The sequence below is a fragment of the Pseudorca crassidens genome, chromosome 2, assembly GCF_039906515.1.
Source record: "Pseudorca crassidens isolate mPseCra1 chromosome 2, mPseCra1.hap1, whole genome shotgun sequence".
NCBI classification, from domain to species: domain Eukaryota; kingdom Metazoa; phylum Chordata; class Mammalia; order Artiodactyla; family Delphinidae; genus Pseudorca; species Pseudorca crassidens.
In genome coordinates, this window is record NC_090297.1 from 145,395,888 (window position 1) to 145,411,086 (window position 15,199).

The 15,199-nt window shown below is 40.3% G+C and overlaps 1 protein-coding gene across 2 annotated transcripts in view; it reads left to right on the plus strand.

Annotated features, from left to right (window-relative positions):
* KCNH1 (potassium voltage-gated channel subfamily H member 1) overlaps nt 1-15,199 on the plus strand; it is a 416,686-nt gene that overhangs the window by 18,662 nt on the left and 382,825 nt on the right. For both annotated transcript variants that reach the window (XM_067729054.1, XM_067729056.1), the window contains exon 2: nt 12,183-12,306. In XM_067729054.1, the coding sequence (XP_067585155.1) occupies nt 12,183-12,306 (124 nt within the window). The remainder of the gene's footprint in view (nt 1-12,182; nt 12,307-15,199) is intronic.

Sequence of the window (15,199 nt, forward strand, 5' to 3'; positions counted from 1 at the left end):
CCAGGGAATTCCCCAGATCTGGCCAATTCTGATGCAGTCTTAGGAGATTACGTTATTTTTTTTGATATTTTGTCCATGCAGTGGGTTACTTTCCCAATTGTTTTGTTTGGCTTCAAAATAAGTTTTCATTTACTGAGCTTGGAAATAGTAAATAATCTGAGTCATTTATGGTTGGATGTGGAATGCACAGCTCTCCATTTGGCTAGAAGATCTGTGTCACTTCACTAGAGCCCTCTTAGCTGGCATTCTTAACCAGCAGGAATATAGCCAGCTGCCTGGAGGAATGAAGGAGCCTTGGCTCAACCAAGTTGCTGTCATGGAGTCCTTGCACCAGAATTTATGCACTTTTTTCAGGAGATTCCCACTTTCTGAGCCCGTCTGTTCTTATGACAGATACACTTCTGGAGGAATGATGGCGAATTGACTCAGACCCACCTAGGCCCACTTCTTTATTTTATTTAACAGATCTTATCTCTCCCTCACAAGCTCCTGCCCCACTGACCAGCAAGGGGAAATTAGTTAGTGGGGGGACTCTGAACCTCCCAGCTAGTATCTCAAGCTCTTCCAGTTTAGGTAGTCTTTTGGGGCAACTCGGTTTGTGTTCAGATGCCGATTCTATCCACCCCATATGCTTCTCTCCACATGGTGTGTGTGGTGGGGGCAAGCACTTGCGTCACCTCTGGGACCTCAGATCCCCAGATGCAAGGCCTTATTTTCCCCCACTATTTCTTTGGATCTCTGGCAATGGCCGCTGGTCGCTGGGTGACCAGTTGATCTGTGGGGCTCAAGTCTGCAGTTGGTGAACTTATGTTCTGTTCTTTGGATCGAACAGAACTTGGTGCTCTGCCCCAACTCAGCATACATTCTCTTTCTGTGTGTGTGTGTGTGTGTGTGTGTGTGTGTGTATATGTAACTTGACCTAATCGAGGCTCTCACTGGCCCTGATAGTTTCCTGAACCCTCAAATTAATCTTAGGCTTGGGCAGTTTGACATGCAGCATTTGTCTACATGGTCACCCCACTCCACTCTGATAACCATCTGCTTAGGCAACTACAGCAGCAGTGGGACAGTTGGAACCTTCTGGATCCTTTCCAGACCCCATAGGAGCTGAGGGAGGCTCAGGAGTGCTGACAGGACCAGCACCTTTGAGTCACCAGTGTGGTGGTCTCTCCCACCCCTGAGTCTCAAATGGAGATCCAGACACAACATCTCCCCTCTCCTCCTCCTCTCCTGTCCTTCCTCCTCTTCTATCATTGTGTGGAAGGAGGACTGCTCTAGAAATAGGTTGGCACACTAAATTTTAAGAAGTAAGAGGTGATAGTTTACGAGAGAGAAGAGACGAAACATTGGAAAGATAGACAGGAGAACCCAAGCATTTAGAGGAGGAACAATTCATTCCACCCACATCAATATTTCCTGGGGGCATCATTGTATATTACAAGGAAGAATCATAATATAGGATGACAATAATGGTAATGGTAACTCACAAAGGTCTCGTTATACTTAGCATTTTTACAGGAGGGCACATCAATCTAATGTGTTGCAAAGATTTTCATAGAAATGGTCTGATCTTAGTACTTAGTGGAATAAGAAGGAGACTATGTAATATAATGATTAAAAGTACGGATTTTGAAGTCAGATAGACCAGGTTCAAATCCCAAATGTACCCTGCTGTAACTATGTCCTTAGAGAGTTTTTTCATGAGTAAAATGATAAAGTCCATGACACTTCATTCAGTAAAGTAATACCACCTCACAAAGATTGTTGTAAAGGTTAAAAAACCCCCTACTTTGGTATATGATAAAGTACTTAGTACAGAGCCTGGCACAGAGTAAATTTCAGTGAATGGTACCCATTCTCATCAATACCTGGAATATCACCTATGTAGAATCCCTTAGTTCTTGATGATATGTGATGTTATGGTATTTGTATGGGTAGCCCCCAATTTACAAATCCAGAGATTGTGCTCTGGAATGTAATTTATAGATTACTTATTTATATCTTATTAATTGAAGAGAATCCAGAATATGCCCTTTTCCCGCCAACCAGAGCAGGGTACACATGCGGGTGCTAGGGATGGGGTAGGGAATGGGGAAGAATTTCTAAATGCTTGGGTTCTCTGGTATTAGAAGGAAATGTGTTTGTGACTGGAACTAGAATTCTTTCCTTCATTCACTCCAAGTCCTTGGATAAAGAGGGAATTCTTTTGTTTTCTCCCAAGGCATATTGTTTAATTAATTTGTTTGTTTGTTCAATTGAAGAATAGTTAATTTACAATATTGTGTTAGTTTTTGGTGTACAGCAAAGTGATTCAGTTATACATAAATATATAAATACAATTTTTCATATTCTTTTCCATTATAGTTTATTACAGGATAGTTGGAATATAGTTCCCTGTGCTATACAATAGGACCTTTTTTATGTACTTTATATAGAGTAGTTTGTACCTGTTAATCCCAAACTCCTAATTTATCCCTCCCTCCCATCTTTTCCCTTTGGTTCCCATAAGTTTGTTTTCTATGTCTACGAGTCTGTTTCGGTTTTGTAAATAAGTTCATTTGTATCATATTTGAGATTCGACGTACAAGTGATTTCATATGATATTTGTCTTTTTCTGTCTGACTTACTTCACTTAGTATGATAATCTCTAGGTCCATCCATGTTGCTGCAATGGCATTATTTCATTCCTTTTTTTGGTAACTGAGTAATATTCCTGTGTGTATGTGTGTGTGTGTGTGTGTGTGTGTGTGTGTGTGTGTGTACACCACATCTTCTTTATCCATTCGTCTGTCAGTGGACACTTAGGTTGCTTCCGTGTCTTGGCTATTGTAAATAGTGCTGCTGTGAACATTAAGGTGCATGTATATATCCAGAGAAAACTCTAATTCAAAAGAGGGAATTCTTAGCCCTTCTATCACATAGTGAGTAAGGAGTCTTGCTATTTGGAAGCTATAATTTCTTGCTTGGGTTAGCAATGAAAGGAAACTCTTTTGGAATTTTATTCTATGATGAGAAATCCCCTAAGTGGATGATCAATAGGCTGATGATTCTATTTCTACTGCACTTCCGGTTCTTTGTTTCCTTTCTAAAGTCAAAGAAAATGCTAGTGGACTTGGTTTTCCCAGATAAGGCTGTAATATGAACCCCAGGAACAGTGGCAATGCTTGAGGAACAATCACTACCTTTAAAAGATGACCAGAATACTTTTATGAGAAATTACAGTGATATCTGGAGCTTGAAATATATCCTGTTCTAATTTTTTTAGTAACTGAAAAATTTAAGCAATGTTAATCTTTTCTGATTAAATTCATTAAAAATTAAGAATATACTTATTTTTATCAAAGTAGTATATGTTCATGGTTAAAAATATCAAACTGAAAAGCTTATAAAGAAAAACAGTCATCCTATGCCTTGTCCTTTCACTCATCCTGCTCACCAGAGGCCACATTTTCTAATTTTAGCTGTTTCTTCTTATAGTTTCTGCCAGGTCTCTAAATAACATGCATTATAGCTATTTCCAGATTTATCAATTTTAGGTATTATCTGTTGACTTCTGTTAATTTATTTGAGCTTTTAGCTTACTTTATCTACTTCCTACTCCCCCTCTTAATATAATTATATTACTCCCTTATTGATTACCTTTGCAGCTTTAAGTGAAATATTTATACCTTTCTTTTTACTGTATCAGCTCTAGATACCATCTCATGATTGTTTTCTCTTCTCTCTCTAAGCTTATCATTTGTATTTTTGCAGTGTTAGAATTGATGTGGTTATTCAGATACTTATAGTTAAATATTCCATGCTTTGACGTTTTTATTTTTGACATCTTTATTAGAGTATAATTGCTTTACAATGTTGTGTTAGTTTCTGCCGTATAACAAAGTGAATCAGCTATACGTATACATATATCACCATATACCCTCCCTCTTGCATCTCCCTCCCACCCTCCCTATCCCACCCCTCCAGGTGGTCACAAAGCACTGAGCTGATCTCCCTGTGCTATGCGGCTGCTTCCCACTAGCTATCTATTTTACATTTGGTAGTGTATATATGTCCATGCCACTCTCTTACTTCATCCCATCTTACCCTTCCCCCTCCCTGTGTCCTCAAATCCATTCTCTACATCTGCATCTTTATTCCTGTCCTGCCCCTAGGTTCTTCAGAACCATTTTTTTTTTTTTTTATGTTCCATATATGTGTTAGCATACGGTATTTGTTTTTCTCTTTCTGACTTACTTCACTCTGTATGACAGACTCTAGGTCCATCCACCTCATTACAAATAGCTCAGCTTCATTTCTTTTTATGGCTGAGTAATATTCCATTGTATATATGTGCCACATCTTCTTTATCCATTCATCTGTTGATGGACATTTAGGTTGCTGCCATGTCCTGGCTATTGTAAATAGAGCTGCAATGAACATTGTGGTACATGACACTTTTTGAATTATAGTTTTCTCAGGGTATATGCCCAGTAGTGGGATTGCTGGGTCATATGGTAGTTCTATTTTTAGTTTTTTAAGGAACCTCCATACTGCTCTCCATAGTGGCTGTATCAATTTACATTCCCACTAACAGTGCAAGAGTGTTCGCTTTTCTCCACACCCTCTCCAGCATTTATTATTTCTAGATTTTTTGATGGTGGCCATTCTGACTGATGTGAGATGATACCTCATTGCAGTTTTGATTTGCATTTCTCTAATGATTAGTGATCTTGAGCATTCTTTCATGTGTCTTTTGGCTATCTGTATATCTTCTTTGGAGAAATGTCCATTTAGGTCTTCTGCGCATTTTTGGATTGGGTTGTTTGTTGTTTTGATATTGAGCTGCATGAGCTGCTTGTAAATTTTGCAGATTAATTCTTTGTCAGTTGCTTCATTTGGAAATATTTTCTCCCATTCTGAGGGTTGTCTTTTCATCTTGTTTATAGTTTCTTTTGCTATGCAAAAGCTTTTAAGTTTCATCAGGTCCATTTGTTTATTTATTTATTTATTTTATTATTATTATTTTTTTGCTGTACGCGGGCCTCTCACTGTTGTGGCCTCTCCCGTTGCGGAGCACAGGCTCCGGATGCGCAGGCCCCGTGGCCATGGCTCACAGGCCTAGCCACTCCGCGGCATGCAGGATCTTCCTGGACCGGGACACGAACCTGCGTCCCCTGCATCGGCAAGCGGACTCTCAACCACTGCGCCACCAGGGAAGCCCCCTATTTTTGTTTATATTTCCATTTCTCTAGGAGGTGGGTCAAAAAGGATCTTGCTGTGATTTATGTCATAGAGTGTTCTGCCTATGTTTTCCTCTGAGTTTCATAGTGTCTGGCCTCACATTTAGGTCTTTAATCCATTTTGAGTTAATTTTTGTGTATGGTGTTAGGGAGTGTTCTACTTTCATTCTTTTACATGTAGCTGTCCAGTTTTCCCAGCACCACTTATTGAAGAGACTGTCTTTTCTCCATTGTATATTCATGCCTCCTTTATCAAAAATAAGGTGACACTATGTGTGTGGGCTTATCTCTGGGCTTTCTATCCTGTTCCATTGATCTATATTTCTGTTTTTGTATCAGTACCATACTGTCTTGATTACTGTAGCTTTGTAGTATAGTCTGAATTCAGGGAGCCTGATTCCTCCAGCTCCGTTTTTCTTTCTCAAGATTGCTTTGGCTATTCGGGGTCTTTTGTCTTTCCATACAAATTGTGAAATTTTTTGTTCTAGTTCTGTGAAAAATGACATTGGTAATTTGATAGGCATTGCATTGAATCTGTAGATTGCTTTGGGTAGTATAGTCATTTTCACAATGTTGATTCTTCCAGTCCAAGAACATGGTATATCTCTCCAGCAGTTTATATCATCTTTACTTTCTCTCATCAGTGTCTTACAGTTTTCTGCATACAGGTGTTTTGCCTCCTGAGGTAGGTTTATTCCTAGGTATTTTAATCTTTTTATTGCAATGGTAAATGGGACTGTTTCCTTAATTTCTCTTTCAGATTTTTCATCATTAGTGTATAGGAATGCAAGAGAATTCTGTGCATTAATTTTGTATCCTGCTACTTTACCAGATTCATTGATTAGCTCTAGTCATTTTCTGGTAGCGTCTTTAGGATTCTCTATGTATAGTATTATGTCATCTGCAAACAGTGACAGCTTTACTTCTTTTTTTCCGATTTGTATTCCTTTTTTTTTTTTTTTTTTGCGGTTCGCGGGTCTCACTGCTGTGGCCTCTCCCGTTGTGGAGCACAGGCTCCGGACACGCAGGCTCAGCAGCCCTGGCTCACGGGCCCAGCCACTCCACAGCATGTGAGATCTTCCCAGACCGGAGCACGAACCCATGTCCCCTGCATCGGCAGGCGGACTCTCAACCACTGCGCCACTAGGGAAGCCCTGTATTCCTTTTATTTCTTTTTCTTCTTTGATTGCTGTGGCTAAAACTTCCAAAACTATGTTGATTAATAGTGGTGAGAGTGGGCAGCCTTGTCTTGTTCCTGATCTTAGTGGAAATGCTTTCAGTTTTTCACCATTGAGAATGATGTTGGCTGTTGGTTTGTCATATATGACCTCTATTATGTTGAGGTAAGTTCCCTCTGTGCCTACTTTCTGCAGGGTTTTTATCATAAATGGGTGTTGAATTTTGTCAAAAGCTTTTTCTATGGAGATGATCATATGGTTTCTATTCTTCAATTTGTTAATATGGTGTATCACATTGATTGATGTGCGTATATTGAAGAATCCTTGCATTCCTGTAATAAACCCCACTTAATCATGGTGTATGATCCTTTTAATGTGCTGTCGGAATCTGTTTGCTAGTATTTTGTTGAGGATTTTTGCATCTATATTCATTAGTGGCAATGGCCTGTAGTTTTCTTTCTTTGTGACATCTTTGTCTGGTTTTGGTGTCAGGGTGATGCTGGCCTTGTGGAATGAGTTTGGGAGTGTTCCTCCCTCTGCTATATTTTGCAAGAGTTTGAGAAGGATAGGTGTTAGCTCTTCTCTAAATGTTTGATAGAATTTGCCTGTGAAGCCATCTGGTCCTGGGCTTTTGTTTGCTGGAAGATTTTTAATCACAGTTTTAATTTCAGTGCTTGTGATTGGTCTGTTTATATTTTCTATTTCTTCCTGGTTCAGTCTCAGAAGGTTGTGCTTTTCTAACAATTTCTCCATTTCTTCCATGTTGTCCATTTTATTGGTATAGAGTTGCTTGTAGTAATCTCTTGTGGACCTTTGTATTTCTGCAGTGTCAGTTGTTACTTCTCCTTTTTCATTTCTAATTTTATTGATTTGAGTCTTCTCCCTTTTTTTCTTGATGAGCCTGGCTAATGGTTTATCAATTTTGTTTACGTTCTCAAAGAACCAGCTTTTAGTTTTATTGATCTTTGCTATTGTTTCCTTCATTTCTTTTTCATTTATTCCTGATCTGATCGTTATTATTTCTTTTCTTCTGCTAAGTTGGGGTTTCTTTGTTCTTCTTTCTCTAATTGCTTTAGGTGTGAGGTTAGGTTGTTTATTTGAGATGTTCTTGTTTCTGGAGGTAGGATTGTTTTGCTATAAATTTCCCTTTTAGAACTGCTTTTGCTGCATCCCATAGGTTTTGGGTCGTTGTGTTTTCATTGTCATTTGTTTCTAGATATTTTTTGATTTCCTCTTTGATTTCTTCAGTGATCTCTTGGTTATTATGTAGTATCTTGGTTAACCTCCATGTATTTGTATTTTTTCCAGATTTTTTTCCTGTAATTGATATCTAGTCTCATAGCGTTGTGGTCGGAAAAGATACTTGATACAATGTCAATTTTCTTAATTTTACCAAGGCTTGATTTGTGACCCAAGATATGTTCTATCCTGGAGAATGTTCCATGAGCACTTGAGAAGAAAGTGTATTCTGTTGTTTTTGGATGCAATGTCCTATAAATATCAATTAAGTCCATGTTGTTTAATGTATCATTTAAAGCTTGTGTTTCCTTATTTACTTTCATTTTGGATGATCTGTCCATTTTGACTTGGTTGTAGAAATTCGAATTTAATAATGTGTTTACATGACAGTGATGTGATATAGTATGATTTGGTTTCCCTTCCTGCACAGCTTTTGTTTTCTTTGATGTTTCTAGTTTTCTTTTCTGCCCCCCAAATTATATATGTTTACTAAACTTTGTTTTAAAATTTTAACATGCCTCAGTATCTTTTTTAAAAAAATTTTTTATTCATTCATTTATTTATTTATTTTTGGCTGCATTGGGTCTTCATTGCCACGCGTGGGCTTTCTCTAGTCGCGGCGAGTGGGGGCTACTCTTCATTGTGGTGCACGGGCTTCTCATGTGGTGGCTTCTCTTGTTGTGGAGCATGGGCTCTAGGTGTGTGGCTTCAGTAGTTGTGGCACGTGGGCTTAGTAGTTGTGATTCGTGGGCTCTAGAGTGCAGGATCAGTAGTTGTGGCGCATGGGCTTAATTGCTCTGCAGCATGTGGGTTCTTCCCAGACCAGGGCTTGAACCCATGTCCCCTGTATTGGCAGCCAGATTCTTAGCTGCTGCGCCATGAGGGAAGTCTGCCTAAACTTTTTATGTTATTCCAGATTATCAGGAATATCATTAACTCCTGACCTCCTTTATCTCTAAATAACTTCTCTTCTGGAACTTCTGTTCTCTGAAGCAATCCATATTGAATGTTTTCTATTAGCTTCCTTTCCTGCTTTCTATATTTGGAGCCACATTTTTTTCCTAGTTCCCATGTTGTCTTCTTTCATGTATTACTCCCTCATTTTGCTGATAAACATCCTCAAGTAACTTCCTAAGAAAGAATATATGGGAAATAAATTTCCCAGATCTTACCTGAAGATCATATCTGAAAATATTGTTATTCTACCCTCAGATTTGATCATTTAATTTAAAAAAAAAGTCTTCTGTCCTATTCTTGTGTTGTTCTTTCTGCTCTTCTTATTAGGATGCATGCTGTTTTTCTTGATTGATCTTCTGTGTCTTATTTTTTTATGTCTCTTTCTGTACTGTACTCTGTGAGACTTTATTTTGTCTTCTAACATTTATGCTGAATTTTTAATTGTTACTTTGAATTTACAGGAGCTCTTATTTACTTGTTCATTTGTTCTCCTATGGGTCTTCCCCACCCCCACCCCCACCCAGCATCTTGTTTTTGTTTTATGGGTATATTGTCACTTGAGTCTTTCTGAGAATACTAATTAGTTTTTTTTCTTTTTTTAAGTTCTTCTTAAGAACTTAAGAGAGAGAGTTAAACTGACTAGACTTCATATGAACTCAGGGATAATTCAGTGAATTTTGTACTTCTTTTAAGGCTTAGTTACTCAGTTCAAGAAACGTGAGTTTTTTCAGAGAGAGAAGACCAGCATGAAGGGTTAGCTTGTCTCCAGAATAAAGTCAGAGCTCCCTGATATTCAAGACCCTTTGCAGTCCAGTCTGCAGGCTCACCTCCTGCTCCTTCGTCTTCCTGGCTGCCCTGTGTGTACACCAGTCTGCTCTGTGTCCTGTGCTGCCCGACCTTTGCTCATGCTGGGTCCTCTGCCTGAAATTTTCTGTTCTTCCCACAGCCTCTTACATTTACCAGAGGCAGGCGTCGTATTTTCAGTTCTCTGTCTATTTTTGTGTCATCTGTGGCAGGTACATTTTAGGCATTGAAAATGTTTAAGTGAATTTTACTCATCCTTCCAGACGAGAGCAACTTCCACTGTGACCACTCAGAGACACAGTCCTTTACCTCCCTCGAACAGAGTTAAGTATTTCATGCCCTGTTTAGGTAGTTGTATGCAGGCCTATTTGTTCTGGTAAGTTCCCGAAGGGCATGGGCCATACCTTGTCAAGCTGGATATCCCAACGTTTTGCATTGTGCTTGATATACAATGGGAACTTGAAGTATTTGTGCATATATAGGGAGAGACAGAGGGAAGGACTGGCTGTGTATTTTTACTAAAGGCATATTTATAAGATTAGCAGGTTTGCAGATTCACTTCATGATGGTGCTGTTTTCTGTTCCTTTTCAGTATATCAAAGCATTCCCAAGAGTACATTAAGAGTAACTTACTGTATTACTCATCACAATAGATATGTACACAGATGCGTATCTTCAGCAAAGAGAAAGAAATTGCACAAATAAGTGATAGGCGCTCTCTAAATTTAGCCGGGGGTTAGAACTTTGAAGCTGTGCGTATTCATAAAATGAATCCCTCTAGTTGAAGTCCCTGATCAGACTGACAGTAAGCGTAGCTTCCATTGCTAATAAATAAGTAAGTAAGCTCTTCTTTCATTTTAATTCTGCTACTTCTGACTGTGGAACCAATATTGTTGTTTTATCTGATGCTGAATCTCTGACCCTATGAGGCTCAGGTTGGCTGCAAGTGCCGTAGCCCATGAGGTCAGCAGTGCCCACGTCACCACACCCAGGGGTTCTCAGTGAGGAGTCGTACTTCCAGTACACAGCTGAGCTCTGACAACTTGGAGTAGAAGGAAATTTTGAGCAGGAAATGAAGGAGCCACGGCACCCACCTTAGATTGGGGAGCCAGGCGTAGGATCCCGGGTGGCCCTGAAGGCATCTGCAGGCTGGGTGAGGGATGCAGCCATGCTCTCCCAGCAGGAAGGCGTGGATGAGCACCCCACGACCTGGTGACCACCTGCTAGTTCCCTCTCGTGTCCACCGTCAGAGGCTCAGGTGCGTGGGGTCCATCTGGCTGAGGTCAGGTCTCTCTTGGCGGGGTGGGGAGCCACTGCTACAGGCCCTTTAGCTGTCAGCTTTCCTGGTGGCCGAAACCACCAAGCAGAGACATCACCTTTCACCAAGATTGCTCACACTGGAAGGGGCTGCAGCAGATTGTGAGGGCACAGTGAGGTAGGTACCATCCTTTTGGACCACCAGAAAGGAACAGATATCCAGGTACGCTGTAGAGCTGGAGCACTGCTGAGAGTCTTCTCAAAGCTGGTGGCAGCTAAGCTGCCCACTCAAATCTAAGAGCCTTCGAATGTTTGCAAGTGTTAATAAACAAACCAAATGTCAGAAAAAAGAGTAGATTATGGTATTTAGCTATTCCTCCTGCCTCTCCTTCCTCTTTTCCTCACATAGATAGGAAAGGATGGTTACCCATATTGTGCATAAACTGTAAATGCTGTACTAGAACAAAATTAACCTCCCAATTAAATGAGGACATTACATGTCACCATAATTCCACTCCACATAGTGTATATATATAAACAAAACCCCCTCCGGTTTACAACAAAAGAAGGGTCTGTATGTGTGTCCTTTCATTCCTTTTTTTGGTCGGGTGGAGGTGTGGAAGGGGTGATTATTCTGTGGAGGGGAGAGAGCCAAGCCAAAATAATGATTATATTGAAGTTCTGGATGTTATTTGCTTAAGGTCTTGAAAAGAGAAGAGGGACACTTGATTTCCTGAGCACAAAAGGTATCGAAGACTTCTGATCTTTAAAAATGTGGAAAGTGGTGAGAACACGCTAAATAGCCCAACATATCTGGCTTACTTAATCCCCGCATCACAAGTGAATGGTGGGCCGCTGCTCCATGAAAGAGCTCTGCAATGTGCTTTCTGCGGCTCCATGATTTCAAAATCAGTAAGAAAGTTTTTGTCATTGCCAGCATCTTGATCAGGTTCTATAGAGCCCTAGCATTAGGAAGGTCTAAGTCACTTCTTTATGGAGAGGAAGGCTCTCTGGTGTGTGTATTCCAGGAGGCAACCTGCTGTCCCCTTGCCTTTCTAAGAAGGCCTTCTCCTCCAAGGATCAGCAAATATTAATCAGGGTGCATAAGGCCAGTTTGTAGCTTCTGCCCAAAAGACTGACAGGGCCAAGATGCTGGATGGAGCCCAGAAGAAATTACTTTTGGATTCTCTCTGGCTCCACATTACCAGCATAATCTCACGGAGATGAAAAATTAGGACTTGAGTATGTCTTACGGAAATCACTGGATTTCTGCCGAAAACGTTGGTTGGTTGGTGAAGCATGCTTCCTTTGGAGTACAGAAACCTCAGCATTTGCATTCCAAATATTCAGTTCTAAAGCTCTGTTCTTCTGTATTCCTCAGAGGGCCATTTTGGAGGGAAACAAAAATACCTGGATTGGTTATTATTTATGTCCTCATTGATTCTCAACTAATGTCTTGCCTCATATGCCCTTTTCTTTTCTCCTTCCCCTTCTTCTCCTTCTGTTTTGTTTTTTTTTTTAACAGATACTAATTTTGTGTTGGGGAATGCCCAGATAGTGGACTGGCCTATCGTGTACAGCAATGATGGATTTTGCAAGCTGTCTGGCTATCACAGGGCGGAAGTGATGCAAAAAAGCAGTACCTGCAGGTATTTATGTTTGGGGTTCTGTTCAACACTCTATCATGGTATCTTTTTGGAAAAAGAAACTGGCTTACTCAGCTTGGGAATTTCCTTTCATGCAGCGTTCATTCAGGAATATTTATTGCACGATCATCTCTAGTTCACACACTGTACTGGGAAAATCAAAGAAGATCTAAAACATAGTCCCTACAGCTAATGAATTTACAGTCAGTGACATGGGAGAAAACCTAGAAAAACTCAGGAAAATCATTTTATCAATAAAATGTGAACTCAAAATTTTATGAGGGTTTAGATGGAAATTATGTGAAAGAAGATTAAGTGAAATCAAATGAAATGGATGACTTTAGATGATTAAATTAATTTTAAAACACGTATGGCCGTTTTTTAAGAATAAACAGCATGTTGGAGACAAGGGCCTTGTTCATAGGGCTTTTCATCAGAAAACGAGAAGAGAACCATGTCTTGCTGCCTTGTTGCTGTCACATCTCTCTCTGATCACTGACTCAAAGGCAGAAGCAAAGGGTGCTGTGAAGCTTGTGCATTTGACAGGGTTCCTAACCAAGCAGCGCCCTTGGGCCGTGGCACTAGAAAAGCTCTTTTAGAGCATCTTCAAGGTGTCCTGCGGAGCGTGTGACCCGGACCCTGTGCTGCCCCAACAAGGTCTTGGCTCCACAGCCTTTGGCGCCTCTCACTCCTCGCCTTCCTCAGAGTCTTCTGTCTTCAGTGGTGTTCACATGCAGTGGAATCATCTTCCTAAACCTGCTACACCCAAAAGTGAACTCATCTCCAAAGGGTGGAAAAACCCATCTGACCCAGTCATAGTCTTTGGTTCTCAGAAGTTGCATTTTCTTGATATTAAATCAGCCAAGTAACTCATTTGGTGAAAAGTATTAAATGTTTTGAAAATATTATCATTTTCTTAAATTTTAGGTTTTTGGGACTGGGAAATGGAAAATTGAAGATTCCCTCAAAGGAGAGGGGTGGGATACGGAGGGTGGGAGGGAGACGCAAGAGGGAGGAGATATGGGGATATACGTATATGTAGAGCTGATTCACTTTGTTATACAGCAGAAACTAACACACCATTGTAAAGCAATTATACTCTAATAAAGGTGTTAAAAAAAAAGATTCCCTCAATGGTTTAAAAATGATGACTCAAGTATTACGATAGAATTCTCTTATATTCTCGGTGTGCTGTTATCCTCTTAAGTATCTGTGTATGTGCATCTGTGTCTCCATCTGTACGTGCACGTACACAGTCAGAACACACTGGGAGAGTGAGCTTCGCTTTTTCGTGTGACTTGAGCAGCCTTTCCTTACCTTTCTTGCTTCTTATTGGCTATAGTCAGACACTTTAAGAAAATCAGATAAGAGAACTGGATAATTTAGCCAACTTTCTTTTACGCGCAGCTCTAAGAAACTTATTTAATTCCCTGAAGGTGTCCCTTCTCTAGAAGGAAAGTAAACGTGCCTTTGTGTTAGCCACATCCCTAATTGCTCAGGAGCCTTTTGGCTTATTTCTTGCATTGCAGGCATCTGAAATCTAATGTCCAGACAAAGGAAATGTACACCTACCACTAAACTACAACTTGAAAAAGTACATAAGAGTAAGGAAAGTTGGGCATAATTATGGTACTTCATTTATTTGAAGACTCCACTTTGCAGGGATTGGTTTTACCTTGTGAAGGAAATTGCCAGCCTATACAACCATCACATAAGTCACTTATCTAGCAAATCCATTCAGAAAGGGAAAGTGGGAGGAAGCTAAAAAGGCCTTAGAGCAAAACCAGCTAAGTAAAATGGTTATAGAGCTTAAGTTTTTACCTCCTGGGAGAAAGAAATCCTCTTGTTCTCAGGCATGGCTAATTTAGTCTTGATCTATCCTTCTTTTTAAAGGTAATTCACCCAGCTCAATTATCTGTTTTCCTGGTTTATAGATGAAGAACACAGCCCCAAAGCAGAGTACTACATGAGATGGGCTCACGGGGAACCACAGATAATAGCATCTCTCAGTGGGCTGGGAAGGGACGTGATAACAAAAGTGACACAGAATTCATAAAGTCAATAGCTAGGGCACTTTTCTTGCAGGGTGCTGGAAAGTGGAAGCTCACAGTAAGCCCACGGCTGTTCCAGTATCAAGCTAAACATGGCACTTGACTTGGTTCAGGAATTGTGCTTGATAACTTCTGAGGTTCTTGTTAGTTCTGAAATTCTGTGATTCTATGATTCAAGTCATCAAGAAAAAGCTAAATTGCACAGTTAGGTATGCGCAATTTTAGAAGATGGGTTGTGTATTGTTTGGGAACCCACGCCGCTGCTTCTATACATTACATAAGCCTTGAGGGCTGAGCATGGCTGTCCTTCCTTGTTGGTGTCGTCTGAAGGCCTGGGGTGGGCAGGGGACATGCTTGGGCGGGTCCATGGGCAGCCTTTGTTGGAGGACTGGCTTTTCCAGCCCCATTGAGGGATGGTTTCTCTCCTCTCACGTTTTGTTAGTGTCGCTCAGCCTAGTTGTTGGGAATGTTATCCCATTCCTAGAGGGAAAAACCTTGGTCTTCAGACCATATTCAGTGTGCGGACCCAAGAAAATGGACAGTCCCGGCAGTTTTCCTTCCTCTGCTGAGAACCAGTATTAGTAGGCAGAAGCTTCTACTATCCAGAGGTTTTCTCTAATTTTTTTTCAGGATGCTTATTTACCCTGTTAGTTTACTTTTCTCCAAATTGTGAGGAGTGTGGAGAAGTATTAGAAAGAATTTGCAGAATTTTATCATCTGGATTTATTCAACCCAGAGCTCTTTTTTCTTTTTTAGTGGTGGGGTAGGAAAAAGAGCTGCACAGACAGTGGCTGAATCTTCTGTTTGCTGAATCTTCTTTTCTTTCCTTAGCTACAGTATGTCTT